Source organism: Nymphalis io, chromosome 3, assembly GCF_905147045.1.
Source record: "Nymphalis io chromosome 3, ilAglIoxx1.1, whole genome shotgun sequence".
NCBI lineage: Eukaryota > Metazoa > Arthropoda > Insecta > Lepidoptera > Nymphalidae > Nymphalis > Nymphalis io.
The window spans coordinates 11,217,483-11,242,126 of record NC_065890.1 but is presented as its reverse complement, the minus strand read 5'-3'; the positions used below and the strand labels follow the sequence as shown (position 1 = coordinate 11,242,126).

Genomic DNA, 24,644 nt, shown 5'->3' with positions numbered 1-24,644 from the left:
TTGATATTTTATTTTAATTTGGCCATTGGCAATTGGCATTGACAATTTAGATTTTAGGCACAACAAATTCAATGATGGATGCCATAAAAAAGTAATAGGCTTATAAAAATGAACTAGTTGTTACTACCAAATCGATTAATTATTTGTGAAAATATATTGTAAGTTGTATAAAATTCCTAGTATTGCAATACATGAAAGAATAAATCAGTTTCAGACAGTAATGGTATGTTTTCATGTAGTTATTAAATAATATATTTTAAGGGCATCGAACCGGTGGCTACGCTGTGTGATTATCTGCTGAATAAAATATTCTAATAATTTTTAAATAAATTTATCTTTAAGAGAATGTTTTAGTAATCAAATAATAATTATAGTAATATCTTATATCTCAACTACAATATGGCATTGACAGACAACGAGTAACGATCGAATAAGGTCACTGGTGTTTTAATATACCATGCATGTTTTCTATTTGGTTGTCATAGCTTCTTAAATTTTTAGATTGTTTGCCAACAATGGCAAAGAGAAGAAAGCCAGCAACAAAAGCTCCGTCTCGTCGATCCACTCGACGCGGGAAACAAGCAGAGGGAACAAATACAACAGACGGAACATCGACTTCGACGGAACCTGTCCCTGAAACATCTACAGAGGATAAACAGCCCCCTGACACACATAATGTTCCAGAGTCAACTTCTGGGCCAAAAATAACCTCCCCCTCAAATTTGCAGTCCTTAAAATCAATTTCAGGCAATGCAATACCAATTGTGGCTCTCCATAAGAAGTTTGGTAAATATAGATGTTTGTTTAATAATGACGATCGGTTCAGTAAAAAATATGAGATTGGTAGTGATAGTGAAACTAACAGTAGTGTGGAAATCAGAGTTGTAGATCCATGTGCAAGTTCTGAATCTGATGCTGCATTGGATACTCAGTCTGACACTAACAGTGGGGCTTGTTCTAGCCCTCTTAATTTACCTGTTAATTCTTTAAAAGGAAATTCAAGAGAAACGTCACCACCTCCTGTGAGTATGCACAATACACAAAGTGAAAATGTGTCATTAATTGATGACAACACGGAATGTGAAGGAAAAACAAATTTTAGTATGGAGAGCATAAAGCCTTTGGAGCAAATTCAAAATGATATAAATAAAAACATGGACAATGAAGACAAGCAGTCATTTCTTAAAGATGTAGGTATTAGTGAGCAAATCAATCAAGATAATCATGAAATGACATTGGAGGAACAGTTAGAATATGGTGATGATGATGAAGTTATCACAATAGTACAAATTGTTGAAGATGACAATCAAGAACTTTATTATAATATTAATATTGAAAGTCCAAATGAAATACAACAGCAAGAAGATGGAATTATAAACGATGAACAGCACAAGGAGGTTGACTTCCAAAAAAATTTTGCCAAGCTAAACCTTGTTCAAAAGGAATCCAACCCCAATTCTCCAATGAATTGTTGTGAAATTATTGACATTCGGACCCCACCTTGTAGCACTCCAGATATACAACCTCCTAATGACACAATGACAAGACCTGATCCTAGCTTAACACCAAGCTCCACACTATCTGATGACAGCAACTCCTCTCGAGTGACTGAACAGAATACAAATTTTTCTAATGATTCCTCAGAGTCTTCACCAACTGGTGTTCGTAGATCAAGCCGCATTAAAACTATAAGTAACATGAAACAGAAAACAAAGGGATATGGTTTAGTCAAAACTCCTTTGAAAAAAGCTTTAATTACTCAAACAAAGTTGAAGTTAGAAGAGATGGGATCAGACAGTCAAGATAGGTCAACCGATGGGCTACAAAGTAATACTCTTAATTCCCTACCATTCCCCATTCCATCTGAAATGCCAGTAAAAGTAAAATCTCGGTGGCGTAGGTCTAGTGAATTAGAAATGGGTGCCAATTCACCAGCCATCTCTCCTTTAGCCAGTCCTAGCTTACCTCAAAAGTTGCCACCATTAGAGGAAACCCTAAAAGAGTTGGAAGAAGAGAAACCTTCCAGTCCATTGACTAAAGAGGCTTATGATAGGATAATAGAAGAAAGGATGAATCAGTACCAACATTTGGACGAGAATGAGTACTTGTGTGAGCGTATGATTAGTAAAGAAACTAAAAAGATGATTTGTGATTGCTTCATGACAAAAGATGAACTCGAACGAGGTGAACTAGCATGTGGGGAAGACTGCTTAAACAGATTACTAATGATTGAATGGTAAGTTTTTGATTATCTTTTCTTTTGTATAAGATAAATAAAAGAAATAATCTTACCTTAATTAGATTGAAAAAATAACAAAAGTATTTTTTTTATATTTTAACTATTATTGTTAGTCTGTTAATAGTTAAAGAATTACACATATTTATGATAATCTAAATAAAATGATTAAATAATTAAAATAATAACAATTTTAGTAACTCAAGATGTCCAGTTGGTGATCGATGTACAAACAGAAGGTTCCAGAAAAAAGAAAATGGTTCTTTAAGAGTATTTTACGCTGACAAAAAAGGCTGTGGAGTGGAGGCTAGTTCAGACATTACAGCGTAAGTTTACATAACTAAATACATAATGACTGTTTATATGTTTGTATAAAATAATCACTATGCATAAACAAATTTTCATAATATCTTAATATAATAATATAAAATTATTTTATTATTGTGCTACATCTTGTACCTAAGTCATTTAAATGACAATACCTTGTGCTGTTTGTTCAAGATTTATTTTTGTCATGCGAAATGTTGTAATTTATTCATGGTTTGAAAGGACAGGCAGTGCGAATATTACATATGATAATATCTGCTGACTTAATAATGTTGAATACTTTATCGATTTACTAGTTTTTCTTTATCATTTTTCTATTCATATTAATTTTGAATAAATAGTGTTATTGTAGATATAAATAGTATTCTATATGTTGACATAGTATGTAAGCATTACAGTATTTTCACATTAGTGTTTATAACACTAAATAATTAATTATATAGCTAATATTTGGTTTTCTTTACCTAATGTTTTTTTCTAAATATGGAAAGTTCATGCTTAAAATGCTTTGTTTATAAAGTTTTATATACATCTGATACATTATTTATTTATCTTCTTTTCTTTTTAGAGGCGAATTTTTAATGGAGTACGTAGGCGAAGTTCTCGATTACGAGCAGTTTTATAAACGTGCACAAACTTATTCCGAAGAGAACAATCTACATCACTATTTTATGTCGTTGAAAGGCGACACGGTTATCGACGCTACACTAAAGGGCAACATATCGAGATTCATAAATCATTCCTGTGAGCCAAATGCTGAGACACAGAAGTGGACAGTGAACGGTGAATTAAGAATAGGTTTCTTCAGTAAAAGAGATATTCCGGCGGGAGAAGAAATTACCTTTGACTATCAGTTTCAGCGGTTTGGGTATGTTTATTTCAATGCTTAATATTTCTATATATCTTTTTATATAAAAAAGTTGTAGAAGTAAGTAGTATTTATATAATAATTCATATTTTTAAAATAAATACTTAAATGTATCTCAATAATATTAGATAAGAGGTTTTTACATTGGTTTGTTACTCAAACAATTTCTTTCTTTTAATTGTCACAATTTGTGAGACATAATGTCTTTACTGATGTGATATTGTTGTTGTTGCCTGTATTGTTGTTGTCTTTAAATTGATTTACTTTATTTTAATGTGCCTGTATGTTTTTTATTGCCAGCCAACATCATTAATCTAAATTTAAGTATTCCAAATTATATTTAAAAATATATAGTTTGATTACTAATTTAATTTTTACTAAATATTAAAAAAAAATTGTAACTATGTTACGATTATATTATTTATGAGACACGGTAACGTTATGACATTAGTGTCCTGTGTGTACAGTAAGGTAGCACAACGCTGTTACTGTGGTGCAGACAACTGCCGCGGCTGGATAGGGGCCGAGCCCGACTCCGACGACGACTACGACGAAGAGGTCAGTGTTGTGTATTTGTTGAAAACGTACTTTTAGCATAATATTTTTATTACAAAAATATGTTTAATAACAATATCTGTCGTTACTCTTATTCCATCAACCTTAATAATTAAATATATCGTGCAGGACGAGGAAGATGTTTCCACTTCCAAATCGGGAACAACGGAGTCATCGGAGGACGCACAGATGTCGGACGCCAGTGCGCAGCCCGCCAGGCCGCGCGTTCGCAAGCCCAAGCGAGATAGAAAGTATAAGCCGAAGGCGTCAGACCTCATACAGGACGCCGACGTGAGTATCACCACATAGCGATTGAATAATAATTAAAATTCGACGACGTATACATTCCCGAATTCGTCAGATCGAGGAGGACCTGGAGGCGCTCGGGCGCACGGGAGTGAAGAACCAGGCGCACACGCTGCGGCTGTCGCGGACCGTGGTGCGCGCCAAGACGCGGCGCGCACAGGCCGCGCTGCTGCGTCTGCTGCGCGACGCGCACCTGCCCTGCCGCCGCCTGTTCCTGGACTACCGCGGCCTGCGCCTGCTGGCGCCCTGGTGTGCCGACGCGCCGCTGCCCTTCCGGTGAGCACTCCGTCACATTATTAATATACCATATTATTAAAACTAGTATAGTATAGTTTTGATTTTAAATTCATTCATAAAACTTGATATAGTATGGATATGGACTCTGGGTCAACTTATCGTTTAATACTGAGATATCAATATGCAAACACAAGTTTTTTTTAATACAATTTCGAACAAAGTCTTGCTATTATTATTATTGCCACACAAACTAATATCACAAACAATATGAATTCTAATTTTCAGACTTGAAATGCTCCTAACCGTGGATCGGCTACCCATCCCTAATAAAACAATGGTACAGGAGAGCCGATTCTTTACAATAGTGGAACGATGGCTCAGTTCTACAGACATCCCTGTAACGGATATATCTGCACCAGATCCTGTATTTATTGATGAGGCTACTGGTATGAAATTTAAAATATTAGTAAATGAAAATTTTATGAGACAAAAAAGTTGCTGAAATTAATAAAAATTAAAAACATCAATATAACTTAGATGAAATATGTGTCTGTTGTTGTAAGAAGATATTTAATTTATAATATAAAATAATTGCAGGTTTGCCCATTGAACTACCAAATCGGACATCACAAGATGAAGCTGCTACTTTAGAAAAGTCGAAAGAGAATGCTGCTATCCTAGAAAAAGTCAAGGATCTATGTAACCAGCTAATTGAGAGGTGGTCGAGTTTGAAGGTAAATTAATACATTTAATAGCGGTTTGCAAAGTTATAATAATATTCTGACAACCATTCTTAGCTTACATAAATGTTATTTTTTAAGGTAATTAACCGTACCTATATTTAATGTAGAAGTATGTATTAATAGTAATGATTGTATTTACAGGAAGTATTTAAGATCCCTAAGAAAGAACGTATACAGCAAATGAAAGAACACGAAAGGCAGGCGAATGTCGAGAGAAGAGCAGCAGACTCCAGCGGTACGAGAGATCGCGATCGTGAGCGGGAACGAGACCGTAGGGATGAACGAGATCGTGATCGCAGGGAGGAACGTGATCATCGCGAACGGGAAAGAGAACGTGAGAGGGAGAGAGAAAGGGAACGAGAACGTGAGCGAGATAGGTATAGGGAGAGGGAGCGGGATCGAGAGAGAGATAGAGATAGAGACGACCGGGATAGGAGAAAAAGGAGAACTAGTCCAGAAGGAAGAAGAAGTATACGGTAAATACCATTTTAATGATAGAATTTTTTATCAGCAAATTTAAATTGTAACAGGTCTTGGTATATGAATAACATGTCAGAGATTTATTTGCTTTCCTATCTCATTTGTATAAGATTGTTAAATCTAAAGTATGATTGTCACAGACTGAGCGAGCGCGTGCTGGCCGCGGTGCCGCCCATGAGCAAGGAGGAGCGTCGGAGAGCCTTCGCCGAGGCTGCGGCCGCGGCCGACGAGAGCCGTCGCCAGCGGGACCAGCGCGAGCAGACCGCCTGGCCGCGCCCGCACTACCCCGCCTGGCCGCAGGACGCCTTCGCACAGGTACCGCTCTGACATCCGACACATTTGGCTGCCTCGTTGGTCTAATGCGTAGCTTATACGGTCACAGGCTAATGATCTTGTCCCAGATAGTGAGGCTTCATCTTTTACTCAACTTATTGTTGAAATTGTACTATTGTTATTGACAGATGTTTCCACAAGGCATGATTGGTGGCACGACGAATATGATGGGCGGACAGAATATTATGGGCGGAGCTCCAAACATGATGGGTGGGCCTCCGAACATGATGGGGGGTGGCAACATGGTTCCGATGGTGCCTCCCGGCGTGCCAGGCATGATTCCGGGTGTCATGCCTCCCGACATACCTCCTGATTGGGTTGGACCTAACGGCGAATTTCAGGGACCGCCAGGGTTCTGTCAACCATTTCCTGGGCCGCAGTTCTGCATGCCTCAACCTAAGTGAGTGGTTACTGTCTTTAATTCTAATGTAAATTAAAGAATAGAATATAATTTATCTATCCTAAATATATATTATTGGTTTTCCATAAATTTTATTATTTACACTTAGTTTTATACATTTTAACGTCTGCACGTTACCTTATATTGATGCAACTAATGAAACGATCAAATTTGAATAATAAAATATATTTTATATGTATCTCAAGATGTTTGGCTATGAGTATGTACTGTACTTGCTGGCGATTTTTTGTTTTATTGTTTATCGATATATATAAATTTAGTAATAGTGATATAAATTTATAAATCAAATAAAAAATGTGCTAATTAATATTACTTTGTCGGCAGCATGATGGGCATGAGTGGGTTCGGTATGGGCGGGTTCATGTTCGGCCAGCAGCTGCCGCCACCCTTCCCTGCACCACAGCAACCCCCGCAGCCCGCTCTTTCGATTGGACATGCGGTAATGAACAATGTTCCACGTCAATATTTTCTTTATATTTCTTTCGCATAAGGGCGACCACTTGACTTTAAACTGACTCGTCGTTTTTAATAAGTCAGGTCTTGCTGGTGCATTTGGTATTGACCTCCGTCCATAAAGTCAATATTGCATATAAAATAAGAATCTACATTATTGCTTTTTAAAATTCCTTTTTATTCTAAAAGTAGTAATAACGTAAACAATACTATAATATTTAAACGCGCACCACTTATAATCATTAATGGTGATAAGATTATATTACAATAGCGTTCCAATATTACTATGGATTTACAAATCAGCTCATACTCTCGAGTGAAGGAATGAGTCATGACAATACTTCAATGTATTATAAATAGTATCAAATTCAGGTCTTCTGGGTTTGGTCGATAAAAGTCATCGTTTTTTTTAATGCTTTTTCGGAACGATTGGAATGATTCGAATTTCATAAGCCTCGTGCATCCTCGTTCAAATGAGAGTGCATCATAATATCTGCTTCTTAGGATTCTAATTTGCTAATAAAATGATTCATAATACAGGTGGAGGCTCTTGGCGCGGAGGGCGGCGAGCCCGTGCTGCCGTCCATGTGGCGCAGCGCGCTGGACGGGCGCGGCCGCCGCTACTACTACCACGTCAAGCTGCGCCAGCCGCAATGGGTGCCGCCGCCGCCGCCCGAGCCTGGTACCGATTTATGTTATTACGATCACTTTGGGATTCAAATACAGAAGTATCTGCTAAGTAGAGACAAAAACTAATTTCAAGTTGCAGCCATTTATTTACATGAGATGTTAAAATAAACTGTTGGAGAAAAAAAATTATAACAATGGTACGGTTGATAATTGTAATGAAGTCTTTGTATCCCAACATTTCGAGATCCTAACTTAAAACCATTGACTAAAAAAATTTGACAATCAGAAAAAAATTTGAAATCATTTTGATGAAATTAATTACAATTAGAAAACTGAAGAAAAAAAAACCAAACGACCAATGTAAAGTTTTTTCAAGTTTTATGTATACGTACTTCTGAAATTAATATATTTCCATTTATAAATGCTTCTAGATGAGAGCTCCTCGGAGGAAGAGGCGGAACCAATGACTGCACTCGAATCTGCTGTAATAGGCCGACCTGTTAAAGGCAAACTTGTTGAGGGCGTTAACGGAATCTATGAAGGTTTTTTTTTACTTTTTGTAATAATTACATTTTCATTACTGAATTAAAAGAAATACACTTTAAATATTTTAATATATATTTTACAAGTTCTAATTAAACATAATTATAGCCAATTCCAACCATGAGACGAGTAAAGACAAATAAAAAACTTCGATATTGAATTAACGCGATATCATTGGTCGTGATCTTCACTTGCAATAGGTCATATTTTGTATCTACCACCAATTTAAACAGTATATTCTACAATTATGGTTTTTTGTTTACAGTAATAAAGGAGGATTCTCACAATGGATTGATCCCAGATCACGCTCTACTCAACATGAAACCCAGGAAACGAAGACCGGGCCTCGTGTCAGAAAGACCTATCAGTGTATGTCATCTATTTATTAACAGTAAATTTATTTATCTTTCACTTTGATTCTGTCATGTGAATGTTTCAAATAGATAATATTATTATTTCATTTAAATGTTTTATTCGCGCATTTTTTAAATAATTTTTTTTTCCTACATTACCATGTAGAATAGAATGATTATCATAAAATGTCGTAAGTCAGCGAAAGTAAAACACGCATTATCTAGCGAAAATTTACGAGAATATCACGAAAACGTAATTTATGTAGAGATTTGTAGAAAATATTTACAAAATTTAATATTAAACGTACATCCACAGCCCCGGACGGAAGAGGACAAGCTGGCGGGGCGCTTGGAGGTGAAGCGCTACAAGCAGACGAAGGAGAAGCTGCGGCGGCGACGCGAGCGCCTGCTGCACAAGGTGCGCCTGCTGACCGCCGCCAAGCGACGCGGGAACATCTCGCAAAAGGACCTGAAGGTAGACTCACATGCCTGCAGCGAATCGTTGAAACGATTATGTGCCTATGTTAAAACTGCTACAGCCACATTTATGGGATGTAGTTCTAAATACTTATCGCAGGTATGGGGGTAGCTTTTAAATTTCTTTAGTTTCAGACAGTGTTAAATAACACAAGAAAAATAAATATATATATACCTACATTTTACAGACCGAATTAGAAGCACATTTTAATTTTTTCCTTAGCTAAAGTTAAAAATATAATACAAAAATGGAAAACTAAGACTAAGTAACAAATTCCAGTTCGTCGAACTAGACGAAACGGACAGTGACTCTGAAGGAGACTCTGACGACGGCGTCCTAGACAAGATCGCCATCAGCTCCCCGACCGCGGAGCCCTCGCCGCCCACGCGCTCGCCCCCCGCGCCCTCGCCGCCGCCGCTCGACCCCGAGGAGAGCTCGCGCCGCATCAAGGAACAGTTCCGCAGCAGCATGGCGCGGGTCATGGTGCAGCACCTCAACCCCTACCGCCACTCCGACGCGCCCGCCGGCCGCATCACGTGCACCGCCGACTTCAAGCATCTCGCCAGGAAGGTCAGTGTTTACTCAGCGAAATATTTTTGTGCAACAAATCCGTCGACTTTACGCGAGACCATTGCAATCTTACTTTTAAATACTAGCCCTTTAATTTGATCTTGGCGTTTGAAAAATATTTGTTTGCAACTCACTTCTCGGCTTTTGCAAGCCCGTCGTGGTAAGTACCACCTACTCATCACATTTTCTTCCGCCAAACGGTTATGCTTAGTATTGTGGTGTTCCGGTTTGAAGGGCGAGTAAGCCAGTGTAATTACAGGCGCAAGGGACATAACATCTTAGTTTCCAAGGTTGGTTTAAGGGATCATTAATATTTCTTGAACAATTGTGATCATACTGACGTATCATCAGGTGGTTCATTTGCCTAGCTATTTTATATATAATATATATACATATGTATATAAAAAGTAACGCATTTTATCTTTTTGCGATTTACAAGACTAATATCGTAATTTCTCATCAACAGCTAACCCACTTCGTAATGCTAAAAGAATTAAAGCACTGTCGCTCTGTTGAAGAACTGGTAGTGACAGACTCTGTTCGTTCCAAAGCCAAGATATTCGTCAGAAAGTATATGGCGAAGTTCGGACCGATTTACAAGAGACCGCCTGAAGAGGTTGAATAGCGGCAGGTTTGTCAGCTAAAAGCTGCCATAAGAAACTTGTTATAGCTACTAGCCTGAACACTTTGTGTGAAGTGATACTAAGTGTTAAGTGAAGTAATTATAAAAAACGATGTGAATTGTAAATTTTGGTGATTACTGTGAGAATTTTTTAAAGAGAGAGTTGGAACAATGACCTTAATGACACAGAGGATAAATGTTCTACTTGGTCAAGTTTTCCTCTGATTAGTAACTTATGGTAAAGATATAACAATTTAAGGGAAAACAGTGAGTTGCATTACTTGTATATTATCGGAGTTGTGTTCATAATCTAACTATAGATATGTGAAATTTTGGCAATGAACAAGAATAAATAAAAATTGATCAGGTACATGTTTTCTAGAACAATATTCTCGCTATTATGATTTTTTTTTTGTTTCATATTTTACTGATTAGTGTACAAAGCGAAAAGTGTGAAAGAATTAGTAAAAAGCTTGCTTGATTTTTTTTAAAACAAAATGTATATTTTCGCATTTGGGCAACAAATTGTATTGTTAAAAAATTATTTACTTTTTATTTTTATATGCATGGTTTTTACGCCCATTATATGTAATAATTGTAATGAGAGATATATCTTGTACGTAAATTATATCGGTCAATTTTAGATTCTGAATAAAAAAAATTAAGTGAATGAAGATTGCTTTGATCCTATGATTTAAACTAGCTAAGTAGATATAAGCTCTATGAACTTGTAAATATAGATATATAAGATTCTTAAATTTCTTTTAAGCAACTCCTCATTTAGACATAATATTATATTTTAAAACATAAGTCATTAAGAGAAGGAGATAATGCTAATGAGCTATTTGTTCGTGATCTCTAAGTGGGGTTGAATGATTGATTGATTGATATTGTCAAATCAAATGTAGACTCGAATATAACTTGGAAGTACAGTATTACTGTTAGTTAAGTAACTATGTACTATCATTGAAATTATAAAGAGCAATTGTTTGAGTATACATGCGTTGTATTTTAAAAAGATTCCTAAATATTTTTTTTAATTTAAATTCTCATAATAGATATTAAATGTACTGATTGTCGATATCAAACGGTTTCGATTGCAATACATTAAAGTGAAAAATTATTGCAATAGAATCATGAATTGTTTTTTTATATTGTTTGAAAATGATTTTAATGTTATGAAATTTGTTAAGAAGAAAAAATCATCACCATTTTATATTAGACAACAGTTATTTTCATGTCGTTAAATGTATATTTTGTAAATACAAGTCTAAGGTTGTCAGATTGTTTTGATAAAGAGACTAAGTGATAGCTGTGAGTATGAGATGACATAAGAATAAACTCGGTCTCCCTAGTACGAGTTTCACTCACAAACGAAAATATTTGCGTTACCGAAAAATTTATATGAAAAATTCCGCCTGAGTCGCTTTATATATAAACTAGCTGTGCCTTACTATTTCACAAGCGTTTTAATTTTTATTACTTATTTGATAATCATGTCAGTTACATGGCAACACTTTCCGATGGTTGTTGCTCCGCTCCTTGTTTAAACTTACTATCCTAAATGCTTCCTAGTAAATAAGCTTAAACGCATTTTTTTAATGCTGACTCAATTATTCTGTCATTAGCGCGATCAATGATACAAACTCTCGAGCTTTATAATATTTATATAGATTTTTCGTTAACGTAAACACTATAGTTTGCGTTTAAACTTCTCCCTAGGGTCATTGATAATATATATAAGGTGTGGCAAAGAGATCTATGCCGTCAGAACAAATAAAATTTATTTCTTTTAAAATAATTTTGTTTTATTTTTAACGTTTAAACATTTTTCAAGAATCAATTAGCGATTTTGTCAAATGATTATATTTTTATTTTTCAAGTGCTAATTTACACTTCTGCGCTTGTTCAGCCATTTTTGAGCAAGTTTCAGTTTTTTTCCATGAACTGCATTCCTGTAATTTAATGTGCGATAAAGTGAGTTCCTTTGTGAAAGTAATAATAATTTTGTCCATATTTTTAAATAAATGCAACATAAAACATAGCCTTTGTCAGTGCTAGAACTAGGTGCATTACATTAGTAGTTTTGCTTGAATCAGAAAATACAATCAAAAACCTACCTATTTATTATATTAGGTCCTTACATATGAAATTAGCGTTTTGTCGTACTGACCACTTTGATCTGAAATATCTCCTCCTATAATTTGGTTAAGAATTCCAAATTCAAATCAATAAATTCATTTAGCTCGTACATTTGAGTTTTGAAACAGTCATTCATTTGTTTTTTCCTCATTATTTTTTTTTGGTGTCGCTTATTACCGCACAACGGAAAACATGAAATATCGTATATTTACGAGTACGAGTTCCACCGTGGCACCAGTGCTGCAAAAACAGCTCGAAGGATTAATGATGTGTACGGCACTGGCGTCGCAAAAGAAAGCACGGTACGTTTTTGGTATCAACATTTTCGTTCTGGAAATTCCGACCTTCAGAACCAACCCCGTGGACGGCCGGAGACCAAAGTGGAAAATTAAGAATTAAAGGCTATTGTGGAATCGGATCCATAACAAAGCACTTCAGAGATAGCTGCAGGCTTCGGGGAAAGTGATAAAACTGTATTAATCCACTTGAAGCAAATCGGGAAAGTAAAAAAACTTGAACCTCATGTATTGAGTGAATCGAACTTGCAAACACGCGTCGACTGTTGTGTTACTTTGCTCAACCAACACAATAATGAAGGGATTTTAAATCGAATCATTACTTGTGATGAAAAGTGGATACTGTACGATAATCGGAAGCGCTCGTCGCAATGGCTGGTTCAGCCAAATCCTGCCCTAAACGAAAATTGAGCCAGAAAAAGTTACTTGTGAGTGTATGGTGGACTAGCGCCGGTGTAGTTCACTACACCTTTCTAAAATCTGGCCAAACGAATACGGCAGATATCAGTTGTCAGCAACCGCAAACCATGAAGGAAGAACAAGCTGCTAAACAACCGAGATTGGTCAATCGCTCTAGGCCACTGCTGCTTCACGACAACGCAAGACCACACATTGCACAACAAACAACCACTAAGTTAGATAAGCTACAATTGGAATGTCTGCGACATCCACCGGACACACAATACTCCCCGGACCTTGCTCCAACATATTACCATTTTTTCCGGAATTTGGACAACTTCTATAACAACATGGAAAAAAATTCAACTCCGATGCGGCAGTCCAAACCGCCTTCAAAGAGTTTATTGATTCTCGCCCCCATGGTTTTTTTAGTAAAGGGATCAATGAACTACTTATGAGATGGCAAAAGTGCATAGATAACAACGGTGCATACTTTGATTAATTAAATAAAATGTCGTAAGTCAGCGAAAGTAAAACACGCATTATCTAGCGAAAATTTACGAGAATATCACGAAAACGTAATTTATGTAGAGATTTGTAGAAAATATTTACAAAATTTAATATTAAACGTACATCCACAGCCCCGGACGGAAGAGGACAAGCTGGCGGGGCGCTTGGAGGTGAAGCGCTACAAGCAGACGAAGGAGAAGCTGCGGCGGCGACGCGAGCGCCTGCTGCACAAGGTGCGCCTGCTGACCGCCGCCAAGCGACGCGGGAACATCTCGCAAAAGGACCTGAAGGTAGACTCACATGCCTGCAGCGAATCGTTGAAACGATTATGTGCCTATGTTAAAACTGCTACAGCCACATTTATGGGATGTAGTTCTAAATACTTATCGCAGGTATGGGGGTAGCTTTTAAATTTCTTTAGTTTCAGACAGTGTTAAATAACACAAGAAAAATAAATATATATATACCTACATTTTACAGACCGAATTAGAAGCACATTTTAATTTTTTCCTTAGCTAAAGTTAAAAATATAATACAAAAATGGAAAACTAAGACTAAGTAACAAATTCCAGTTCGTCGAACTAGACGAAACGGACAGTGACTCTGAAGGAGACTCTGACGACGGCGTCCTAGACAAGATCGCCATCAGCTCCCCGACCGCGGAGCCCTCGCCGCCCACGGGCTCGCCCCCCGCGCCCTCGCCGCCGCCGCTCGACCCCGAGGAGAGCTCGCGCCGCATCAAGGAACAGTTCCGCAGCAGCATGGCGCGGGTCATGGTGCAGCACCTCAACCCCTACCGCCACTCCGACGCGCCCGCCGGCCGCATCACGTGCACCGCCGACTTCAAGCATCTCGCCAGGAAGGTCAGTGTTTACTCAGCGAAATATTTTTGTGCAACAAATCCGTCGACTTTACGCGAGACCATTGCAATCTTACTTTTAAATACTAGCCCTTTAATTTGATCTTGGCGTTTGAAAAATATTTGTTTGCAACTCACTTCTCGGCTTTTGCAAGCCCGTCGTGGTAAGTACCACCTACTCATCACATTTTCTTCCGCCAAACGGTTATGCTTAGTATTGTGGTGTTCCGGTTTGAAGGGCGAGTAAGCCAGTGTAATTACAGGCGCAAGGGACATAACATCTTAGTTTCCAAGGTTGGTTTAAGGGATCATTAATATTTCTTGAACAATTGTGATCATACTGACGTATCATCAGGTGGTTCATTTGCCTAGCTATTTTATATATAATATATATACATATGTATATAAAAAGTAACGCATTTTATCTTTTTGCGATTTACAAGACTAATATCGTAATTTCTCATCAACAGCTAACCCACTTCGTAATGCTAAAAGAATTAAAGCACTGTCGCTCTGTTGAAGAACTGGTAGTGACAGACTCTGTTCGTTCCAAAGCCAAGATATTCGTCAGAAAGTATATGGCGAAGTTCGGACCGATTTACAAGAGACCGCCTGAAGAGGTTGAATAGCGGCAGGTTTGTCAGCTAAAAGCTGCCATAAGAAACTTGTTATAGCTACTAGCCTGAACACTTTGTGTGAAGTGATACTAAGTGTTAAGTGAAGTAATTATAAAAAACGATGTGAATTGTAAATTTTGGTGATTACTGTGAGAATTTTTTAAAGAGAGAGTTGGAACAATGACCTTAATGACACAGAGGATAAATGTTCTACTTGGTCAAGTTTTCCTCTGATTAGTAACTTATGGTAAAGATATAACAATTTAAGGGAAAACAGTGAGTTGCATTACTTGTATATTATCGGAGTTGTGTTCATAATCTAACTATAGATATGTGAAATTTTGGCAATGAACAAGAATAAATAAAAATTGATCAGGTACATGTTTTCTAGAACAATATTCTCGCTATTATGATTTTTTTTTTGTTTCATATTTTACTGATTAGTGTACAAAGCGAAAAGTGTGAAAGAATTAGTAAAAAGCTTGCTTGATTTTTTTTAAAACAAAATGTATATTTTCGCATTTGGGCAACAAATTGTATTGTTAAAAAATTATTTACTTTTTATTTTTATATGCATGGTTTTTACGCCCATTATATGTAATAATTGTAATGAGAGATATATCTTGTACGTAAATTATATCGGTCAATTTTAGATTCTGAATAAAAAAAATTAAGTGAATGAAGATTGCTTTGATCCTATGATTTAAACTAGCTAAGTAGATATAAGCTCTATGAACTTGTAAATATAGATATATAAGATTCTTAAATTTCTTTTAAGCAACTCCTCATTTAGACATAATATTATATTTTAAAACATAAGTCATAAAGAGAAGGAGATAATGCTAATGAGCTATTTGTTCGTGATCTCTAAGTGGGGTTGAATGATTGATTGATTGATATTGTCAAATCAAATGTAGACTCGAATATAACTTGGAAGTACAGTATTACTGTTAGTTAAGTAACTATGTACTATCATTGAAATTATAAAGAGCAATTGTTTGAGTATACATGCGTTGTATTTTAAAAAGATTCCTAAATATTTTTTTTAATTTAAATTCTCATAATAGATATTAAATGTACTGATTGTCGATATCAAACGGTTTCGATTGCAATACATTAAAGTGAAAAATTATTGCAATAGAATCATGAATTGTTTTTTTATATTGTTTGAAAATGATTTTAATGTTATGAAATTTGTTAAGAAGAAAAAATCATCACCATTTTATATTAGACAACAGTTATTTTCATGTCGTTAAATGTATATTTTGTAAATACAAGTCTAAGGTTGTCAGATTGTTTTGATAAAGAGACTAAGTGATAGCTGTGAGTATGAGATGACATAAGAATAAACTCGGTCTCCCTAGTACGAGTTTCACTCACAAACGAAAATATTTGCGTTACCGAAAAATTTATATGAAAAATTCCGCCTGAGTCGCTTTATATATAAACTAGCTGTGCCTTACTATTTCACAAGCGTTTTAATTTTTATTACTTATTTGATAATCATGTCAGTTACATGGCAACACTTTCCGATGGTTGTTGCTCCGCTCCTTGTTTAAACTTACTATCCTAAATGCTTCCTAGTAAATAAGCTTAAACGCATTTTTTTAATGCTGACTCAATTATTCTGTCATTAGCGCGATCAATGATACAAACTCTCGAGCTTTATAATATTTATATAGATTTTTCGTTAACGTAAACACTATAGTTTGCGTTTAAACTTCTCCCTAGGGTCATTGATAATATATATAAGGTGTGGCAAAGAGATCTATGCCGTCAGAACAAATAAAATTTATTTCTTTTAAAATAATTTTGTTTTATTTTTAACGTTTAAACATTTTTCAAGAATCAATTAGCGATTTTGTCAAATGATTATATTTTTATTTTTCAAGTGCTAATTTACACTTCTGCGCTTGTTCAGCCATTTTTGAGCAAGTTTCAGTTTTTTTCCATGAACTGCATTCCTGTAATTTAATGTGCGATAAAGTGAGTTCCTTTGTGAAAGTAATAATAATTTTGTCCATATTTTTAAATAAATGCAACATAAAACATAGCCTTTGTCAGTGCTAGAACTAGGTGCATTACATTAGTAGTTTTGCTTGAATCAGAAAATACAATCAAAAACCTACCTATTTATTATATTAGGTCCTTACATATGAAATTAGCGTTTTGTCGTACTGACCACTTTGATCTGAAATATCTCCTCCTATAATTTGGTTAAGAATTCCAAATTCAAATCAATAAATTCATTTAGCTCGTACATTTGAGTTTTGAAACAGTCATTCATTTGTTTTTTCCTCATTATTTTTTTTTGGTGTCGCTTATTACCGCACAACGGAAAACATGAAATATCGTATATTTACGAGTACGAGTTCCACCGTGGCACCAGTGCTGCAAAAACAGCTCGAAGGATTAATGATGTGTACGGCACTGGCGTCGCAAAAGAAAGCACGGTACGTTTTTGGTATCAACATTTTCGTTCTGGAAATTCCGACCTTCAGAACCAACCCCGTGGACGGCCGGAGACCAAAGTGGAAAATTAAGAATTAAAGGCTATTGTGGAATCGGATCCATAACAAAGCACTTCAGAGATAGCTGCAGGCTTCGGGGAAAGTGATAAAACTGTATTAATCCACTTGAAGCAAATCGGGAAAGTAAAAAAACTTGAACCTCATGTATTGAGTGAATCGAACTTGCAAACACGCGTCGACTGTTGTGTTACTTTGCTCAACCAACACAATAATGAAGGGATTTTAAATCGAATCATTACTTGTGATGAAAAGTGGATACTGTACGATAATCGGAAGCGCTCGTCGCAATGGCTGGTTCAGCCAAATCCTGCCCTAAACGAAAATTGAGCCAGAAAAAGTTACTTGTGAGTGTATGGTGGACTAGCGCCGGTGTAGTTCACTACACCTTTCTAAAATCTGGCCAAACGAATACGGCAGATATCAGTTGTCAGCAACCGCAAACCATGAAGGAAGAACAAGCTGCTAAACAACCGAGATTGGTCAATCGCTCTAGGCCACTGCTGCTTCACGACAACGCAAGACCACACATTGCACAACAAACAACCACTAAGTTAGATAAGCTACAATTGGAATGTCTGCGACATCCACCGGACACACAATACTCCCCGGACCTTGCTCCAACATATTACCATTTTTTCCGGAATTTGGACAACTTCTATAACAACATGGAAAAAAATTCAACTCCGATGCGGCAGTCCAAACCGCCTTCAAAGAGTTTATTGATTCTCGCCCCCATGGTTTTTTTAGTAAAGGGATCAATGAACTACTTATGAGATGGCAAAAGTGCATAGATAACAACGGTGCATACTTTGATTAATTAAATAAAATGTCGTAAGTCAGCGAAAGTAAAACACGCATTATCTAGCGAAAATTTACGAGAATATCACGAAAACGTAATTTATGTAGAGATTTGTAGAAAATATTTACAAAATTTAATATTAAACGTACATCCACAGCCCCGGACGGAAGAGGACAAGCTGGCGGGGCGCTTGGAGGTGAAGCGCTACAAGCAGACGAAGGAGAAGCTGCGGCGGCGACGCGAGCGCCTGCTGCACAAGGTGCGCCTGCTGACCGCCGCCAAGCGACGCGGGAACATCTCGCAAAAGGACCTGAAGGTAGACTCACATGCCTGCAGCGAATCGTTGAAACGATTATGTGCCTATGTTAAAACTGCTACAGCCACATTTATGGGATGTAGTTCTAAATACTTATCGCAGGTATGGGGGTAGCTTTTAAATTTCTTTAGTTTCAGACAGTGTTAAATAACACAAGAAAAATAAATATATATATACCTACATTTTACAGACCGAATTAGAAGCACATTTTAATTTTTTCCTTAGCTAAAGTTAAAAATATAATACAAAAATGGAAAACTAAGACTAAGTAACAAATTCCAGTTCGTCGAACTAGACGAAACGGACAGTGACTCTGAAGGAGACTCTGACGACGGCGTCCTAGACAAGATCGCCATCAGCTCCCCGACCGCGGAGCCCTCGCCGCCCACGCGCTCGCCCCCCGCGCCCTCGCCGCCGCCGCTCGACCCCGAGGAGAGCTCGCGCCGCATCAAGGAACAGTTCCGCAGCAGCATGGCGCGGGTCATGGTGCAGCACCTCAACCCCTACCGCCACTCCGACGCGCCCGCCGGCCGCATCACGTGCACCGCCGACTTCAAGCATCTCGCCAGGAAGGTCAGTGTTTACTCAGCGAAATATTTTTGTGCAACAAATCCGTCGACTTTACGCGAGACCATTGCAATCTTACTTTTAAATACTAGCCCTTTAATTTGATCTTGGCGTTTGAAAAATATTTGTTTGCAACTCACTTCTCGGCTTTTGCAAGCCCGTCGTGGTAAGTACCACCTACTCATCACATTTTCTTCCGCCAAACGGTTATGCTTAGTATTGTGGTGTTCCGGTTTGAAGGGCGAGTAAGCCAGTGTAATTACAGGCGCAAGGGACATAACATCTTAGTTTCCAAGGTTGGTTTAAGGGATCATTAATATTTCTTGAACAATTGTGATCATACTGACGTATCATCAGGTGGTTCATTTGCCTAGCTATTTTATATATAATATATATACATATGTATATAAAAAGTAACGCATTTTATCTTTTTGCGATTTACAAGACTAATATCGTAATTTCTCATCAACAGCTAACCCACTTCGTAATGCTAAAAGAATTAAAGCACTGTCGCTCTGTTGAAGAACTGGTAGTGACAGACTCTGTTCGTTCCAAAGCCAAGATATTCGTCAGAAAGTATATGGCGAAGTTCGGACCGATTTACAAGAGACCGCCTGAAGAGGTTGAATAGCGGCAGGTTTGTCAGCTAAAAGCTGCCATAAGAAACTTGTTATAGCTACTAGCCTGAACACTTTGTGTGAAGTGATACTAAGTGTTAAGTGAAGTAATTATAAAAAACGATGTGAATTGTAAATTTTGGTGATTACTGTGAGAATTTTTTAAAGAGAGAGTTGGAACAATGACCTTAATGACACAGAGGATAAATGTTCTACTTGGTCAAGTTTTCCTCTGATTAGTAACTTATGGTAAAGATATAACAATTTAAGGGAAAACAGTGAGTTGCATTACTTGTATATTATCGGAGTTGTGTTCATAATCTAACTATAGATATGTGAAATTTTGGCAATGAACAAGAATAAATAAAAATTGATCAGGTACATGTTTTCTAGAACAATATTCTCGCTATTATGATTTTTTTTTTGTTTCATATTTTACTGATTAGTGTACAAAGCGAAAAGTGTGAAAGAATTAGTAAAAAGCTTGCTTGATTTTTTTTAAAACAAAATGTATATTTTCGCATTTGGGCAACAAATTGTATTGTTAAAAAATTATTTACTTTTTATTTTTATATGCATGGTTTTTACGCCCATTATATGTAATAATTGTAATGAGAGATATATCTTGTACGTAAATTATATCGGTCAATTTTAGATTCTGAATAAAAAAAATTAAGTGAATGAAGATTGCTTTGATCCTATGATTTAAACTAGCTAAGTAGATATAAGCTCTATGAACTTGTAAATATAGATATATAAGATTCTTAAATTTCTTTTAAGCAACTCCTCATTTAGACATAATATTATATTTTAAAACATAAGTCATTAAGAGAAGGAGATAATGCTAATGAGCTATTTGTTCGTGATCTCTAAGTGGGGTTGAATGATTGATTGATTGATATTGTCAAATCAAATGTAGACTCGAATATAACTTGGAAGTACAGTATTACTGTTAGTTAAGTAACTATGTACTATCATTGAAATTATAAAGAGCAATTGTTTGAGTATACATGCGTTGTATTTTAAAAAGATTCCTAAATATTTTTTTTAATTTAAATTCTCATAATAGATATTAAATGTACTGATTGTCGATATCAAACGGTTTCGATTGCAATACATTAAAGTGAAAAATTATTGCAATAGAATCATGAATTGTTTTTTTATATTGTTTGAAAATGATTTTAATGTTATGAAATTTGTTAAGAAGAAAAAATCATCACCATTTTATATTAGACAACAGTTATTTTCATGTCGTTAAATGTATATTTTGTAAATACAAGTCTAAGGTTGTCAGATTGTTTTGATAAAGAGACTAAGTGATAGCTGTGAGTATGAGATGACATAAGAATAAACTCGGTCTCCCTAGTACGAGTTTCACTCACAAACGAAAATATTTGCGTTACCGAAAAATTTATATGAAAAATTCCGCCTGAGTCGCTTTATATATAAACTAGCTGTGCCTTACTATTTCACAAGCGTTTTAATTTTTATTACTTATTTGATAATCATGTCAGTTACATGGCAACACTTTCCGATGGTTGTTGCTCCGCTCCTTGTTTAAACTTACTATCCTAAATGCTTCCTAGTAAATAAGCTTAAACGCATTTTTTTAATGCTGACTCAATTATTCTGTCATTAGCGCGATCAATGATACAAACTCTCGAGCTTTATAATATTTATATAGATTTTTCGTTAACGTAAACACTATAGTTTGCGTTTAAACTTCTCCCTAGGGTCATTGATAATATATATAAGGTGTGGCAAAGAGATCTATGCCGTCAGAACAAATAAAATTTATTTCTTTTAAAATAATTTTGTTTTATTTTTAACGTTTAAACATTTTTCAAGAATCAATTAGCGATTTTGTCAAATGATTATATTTTTATTTTTCAAGTGCTAATTTACACTTCTGCGCTTGTTCAGCCATTTTTGAGCAAGTTTCAGTTTTTTTCCATGAACTGCATTCCTGTAATTTAATGTGCGATAAAGTGAGTTCCTTTGTGAAAGTAATAATAATTTTGTCCATATTTTTAAATCAATGCAACATAAAACATAGCCTTTGTCAGTGCTAGAACTAGGTGCATTACATTAGTAGTTTTGCTTGAATCAGAAAATACAATCAAAAACCTACCTATTTATTATATTAGGTCCTTACATATGAAATTAGCGTTTTGTCGTACTGACCACTTTGATCTGAAATATCTCCTCCTATAATTTGGTTAAGAATTCCAAATTCAAATCAATAAATTCATTTAGCTCGTACATTTGAGTTTTGAAACAGTCATTCATTTGTTTTTTCCTCATTATTTTTTTCTTTGGTGTCGCTCATTACCGCACAACGGAAAACATGAAATATCGTATATTTACGAGTACGAGTTCCACCGTGGCACCAGTGCTGCAAAAACAGCTCGAAGGATTAATGATGTGTACGGCACTGGCGTCGCAAAAGAAAGCACGGTACGTTTTTGGTATCAACATTTTCGTTCTGGAAATTCCGACCTTCAGAACCAACCCCGTGGACGGCCGGAGACCAAAGTGGAAAATTAAGAATTAAAGGCTATTGTGGAATCGGATCCATAACAAAGCACTTCAGAGATAGCTGCAGGCTTCGGGGAAAGTGATAAAACTGTATTAATCCACTTGAAGCAAATCGGGAAAGTAAAAAAACTTGAACCTCATGTATTGAGTGAATCGAACTTGCAAACACGCGTCGACTGTTGTGTTACTTTGCTCAACCAACACAATAATGAAGGGATTTTAAATCGAATCATTACTTGTGATGAAAAGTGGATACTGTACGATAATCGGAAGCGCTCGTCGCAATGGCTGGTTCAGCCAAATCCTGCCCTAAACGAAAATTGAGCCAGAAAAAGTTACTTGTGAGTGTATGGTGGACTAGCGCCGGTGTAGTTCACTACACCTTTCTAAAATCTGGCCAAACGAATACGGCAGATATCAGTTGTCAGCAACCGCAAACCATGAAGGAAGAACAAGCTGCTAAACAACCGAGATTGGTCAATCGCTCTAGGCCACTGCTGCTTCACGACAACGCAAGACCACACATTGCACAACAAACAACCACTAAGTTAGATAAGCTACAATTGGAATGTCTGCGACATCCACCGGACACACAATACTCCCCGGACCTTGCTCCAACATATTACCATTTTTTCCGGAATTTGGACAACTTCTATAACAACATGGAAAAAAATTCAACTCCGATGCGGCAGTCCAAACCGCCTTCAAAGAGTTTATTGATTCTCGCCCCCATGGTTTTTTTAGTAAAGGGATCAATGAACTACTTATGAGATGGCAAAAGTGCATAGATAACAACGGTGCATACTTTGATTAATTAAATATATTTTACAAAAAAAAAATTGACTTTATATTCCTCCCGTACAAAACGGTAATTTCATATGTAAGGACCTAATATTTGTATGTGGATAATGTTTTTATATCCGTCGCGTGAATTTCATATGTAGTTACAGTAGTACAAATTGTTCTCAGATGTTAGGCTTTTTTATAATGTATCCAATTCTTCTTCAAGAATATTACAAACTCAAATTATCAATAATATTTATAGCTCGTGATACAAGTAAAAAATTTAAAATAAAATAGGGGGATGTATGGAATATGTCTTAATATATAATAGATTTGGTAATAATTACCAAGTAAATGTTGATATAAGTGCAGATAAAAAATCTCATGACGGGGCAGACATCCTCCGGCGGATAGGCTTCGTACTTCCCGTCCAAGCATTCGTTTCTCACTTTATCGACTACAGATTTGTCTTTAGGATATTCTCGTTCTATTTCATCTAGAAATTTATTTGCCCCGTCCTCGTCAATTTTATCGCTTTTTAATAATCCATATTTCCGTAGAATACATTGGAAGTCTTCACACTTAAAGAATCATCTTGGGTTAGACGTAAATAAATACATACTAAGAAATATATATAAAGCTTGAATCTATACGTTACATAAGTACGTAAATGGATAATATTGTCTTTTTTATCCTGCTGTACTGTTTTTAAACATGATTGATGATTTCCGAATTTAAAATTTTTTTAAAAAAATAACTTTAATAATACACTAATAAAACTGCATGTACAACCTGCCATTCTTCTGAATCTTCTTTATGGCAATCCTTTGTATCTTTATCAATTTTATTAAAACTTTCAATACTCTCACAACACGACTTGTCGTTGTTCTGCGAATTAAATATTATGTTTTATGCATAAAAACAACAATTATTAAACATTGTTGAAAAATAAAATAATTAATGTTAGATACATAAAATGTAATAATATTAATCGTTGCTTTAAAAACTCATCGATTTCGATGATTTATTAAGATTATGTAAAAAAGTGAATTATAAAGATAAATCATAAAAAAGACATAATTAGCTATCAAATAATAATACAAAGTTATCTTGTTTCAAAATTTATACAGCTTACCTCTGGATTAAATAATTCTAAACAAGACGTCAGAATATCGTCTTCGCCCTCTGCATAAACCTTTAACAATAAAAAAGTGCAACTGTAAAATTAACACTAATTTTATTTATTTTATAATACAATTTGTACTTAATATTATTTCGATCGTAATATGGTACATTAATTTGTGATAGGATATATACTTATAATTAATATTGAAATTTCAAGTAGTGATATTTAAATATTATTTTGATATTTAATTTTTGATACTTACTGTTGCAATCACAAACAGAAGTCCAGCAGATAAGTAACCCATGCTGACATATTTAATGGTACAGTTGTGTTGTATACAAATCGTCTCTTTTTATATGTTCTATTAACAAAAGAGCCGTTTCCTAAAC

At 35.8% G+C, this 24,644-nt stretch overlaps 2 protein-coding genes across 18 annotated transcripts; one reads left to right on the top strand and one right to left on the bottom strand.

Moving 5' to 3' along the window:
• Positions 1 to 75: 75 nt before the first annotated feature.
• LOC126781027 (histone-lysine N-methyltransferase SETD2) lies at positions 76 to 21,614 on the top strand. Of its 16 annotated transcripts, none has more exons than XR_007670599.1 (21): positions 87 to 223; positions 502 to 2,236; positions 2,434 to 2,562; positions 3,132 to 3,431; positions 3,899 to 3,989; positions 4,116 to 4,277; positions 4,348 to 4,568; positions 4,815 to 4,975; positions 5,127 to 5,263; positions 5,414 to 5,748; positions 5,893 to 6,067; positions 6,214 to 6,485; positions 6,831 to 6,945; positions 7,500 to 7,641; positions 8,021 to 8,131; positions 8,398 to 8,501; positions 8,802 to 8,960; positions 9,243 to 9,533; positions 10,000 to 11,022; positions 15,851 to 16,099; positions 20,933 to 21,614. XR_007670599.1 is itself a non-coding variant. In XM_050505785.1 (19 exons), exons 2-19 carry the CDS (start codon positions 516 to 518, stop codon positions 19,820 to 19,822), a joined length of 4,785 nt encoding a protein of 1,594 aa, XP_050361742.1. In that variant the 5' UTR covers positions 87 to 223; positions 502 to 515; the 3' UTR covers positions 19,823 to 21,614. The 16 variants fall into 16 exon arrangements, 8 of the variants coding, with proteins under 8 accessions (XP_050361742.1, XP_050361737.1, XP_050361743.1 ...); XR_007670592.1 differs by having other exon boundaries at positions 15,851 to 16,292; positions 21,120 to 21,614; XR_007670596.1 differs by lacking the exon at positions 15,851 to 16,099 and adding an exon at positions 16,181 to 16,292 and having other exon boundaries at positions 10,000 to 11,342; positions 21,120 to 21,614.
• On the bottom strand, positions 12,006 to 24,564 carry LOC126781042 (uncharacterized). 2 transcript variants are annotated; one of them, XM_050505809.1, is made up of 5 exons: positions 24,518 to 24,564; positions 24,265 to 24,324; positions 23,922 to 24,017; positions 23,477 to 23,710; positions 12,006 to 12,110 (listed from the first exon to the last, which is right to left on the bottom strand). In XM_050505809.1, exons 1-5 carry the CDS (start codon positions 24,557 to 24,559, stop codon positions 12,027 to 12,029), a joined length of 516 nt encoding a protein of 171 aa, XP_050361766.1. In that variant the 5' UTR covers positions 24,560 to 24,564; the 3' UTR covers positions 12,006 to 12,026. The 2 variants fall into 2 exon arrangements, with proteins under 2 accessions (XP_050361766.1, XP_050361765.1); XM_050505808.1 differs by lacking the exon at positions 12,006 to 12,110 and adding an exon at positions 16,842 to 16,942.
• Between the last annotated feature and the right edge of the window lie 80 nt (positions 24,565 to 24,644).

Bases quoted from the DNA above. Each gene is read 5' to 3' on its own strand.
- LOC126781027 (XM_050505785.1), top strand. From the start codon at position 516: ATGGCAAAGAGAAGAAAGCCAGCAACAAAAGCTCCGTCTCGTCGATCC. The intron at 3,990-4,115 runs GTCAGTGTTGTG...TATATCGTGCAG, and splicing joins ACGACGACTACGACGAAGAG to GACGAGGAAGATGTTTCCAC. The intron at 18,625-18,906 runs GTAGACTCACAT...AACAAATTCCAG, and splicing joins TCTCGCAAAAGGACCTGAAG to TTCGTCGAACTAGACGAAAC.
- LOC126781042 (XM_050505809.1), bottom strand. From the start codon at position 24,559: ATGGGTTACTTATCTGCTGGACTTCTGTTTGTGATTGCAACA. The intron at 24,325-24,517 runs GTAAGTATCAAA...TTATTGTTAAAG, and splicing joins TTCTGTTTGTGATTGCAACA to GTTTATGCAGAGGGCGAAGA. The intron at 24,018-24,264 runs GTAAGCTGTATA...TTTAATTCGCAG, and splicing joins TAGAATTATTTAATCCAGAG to AACAACGACAAGTCGTGTTG.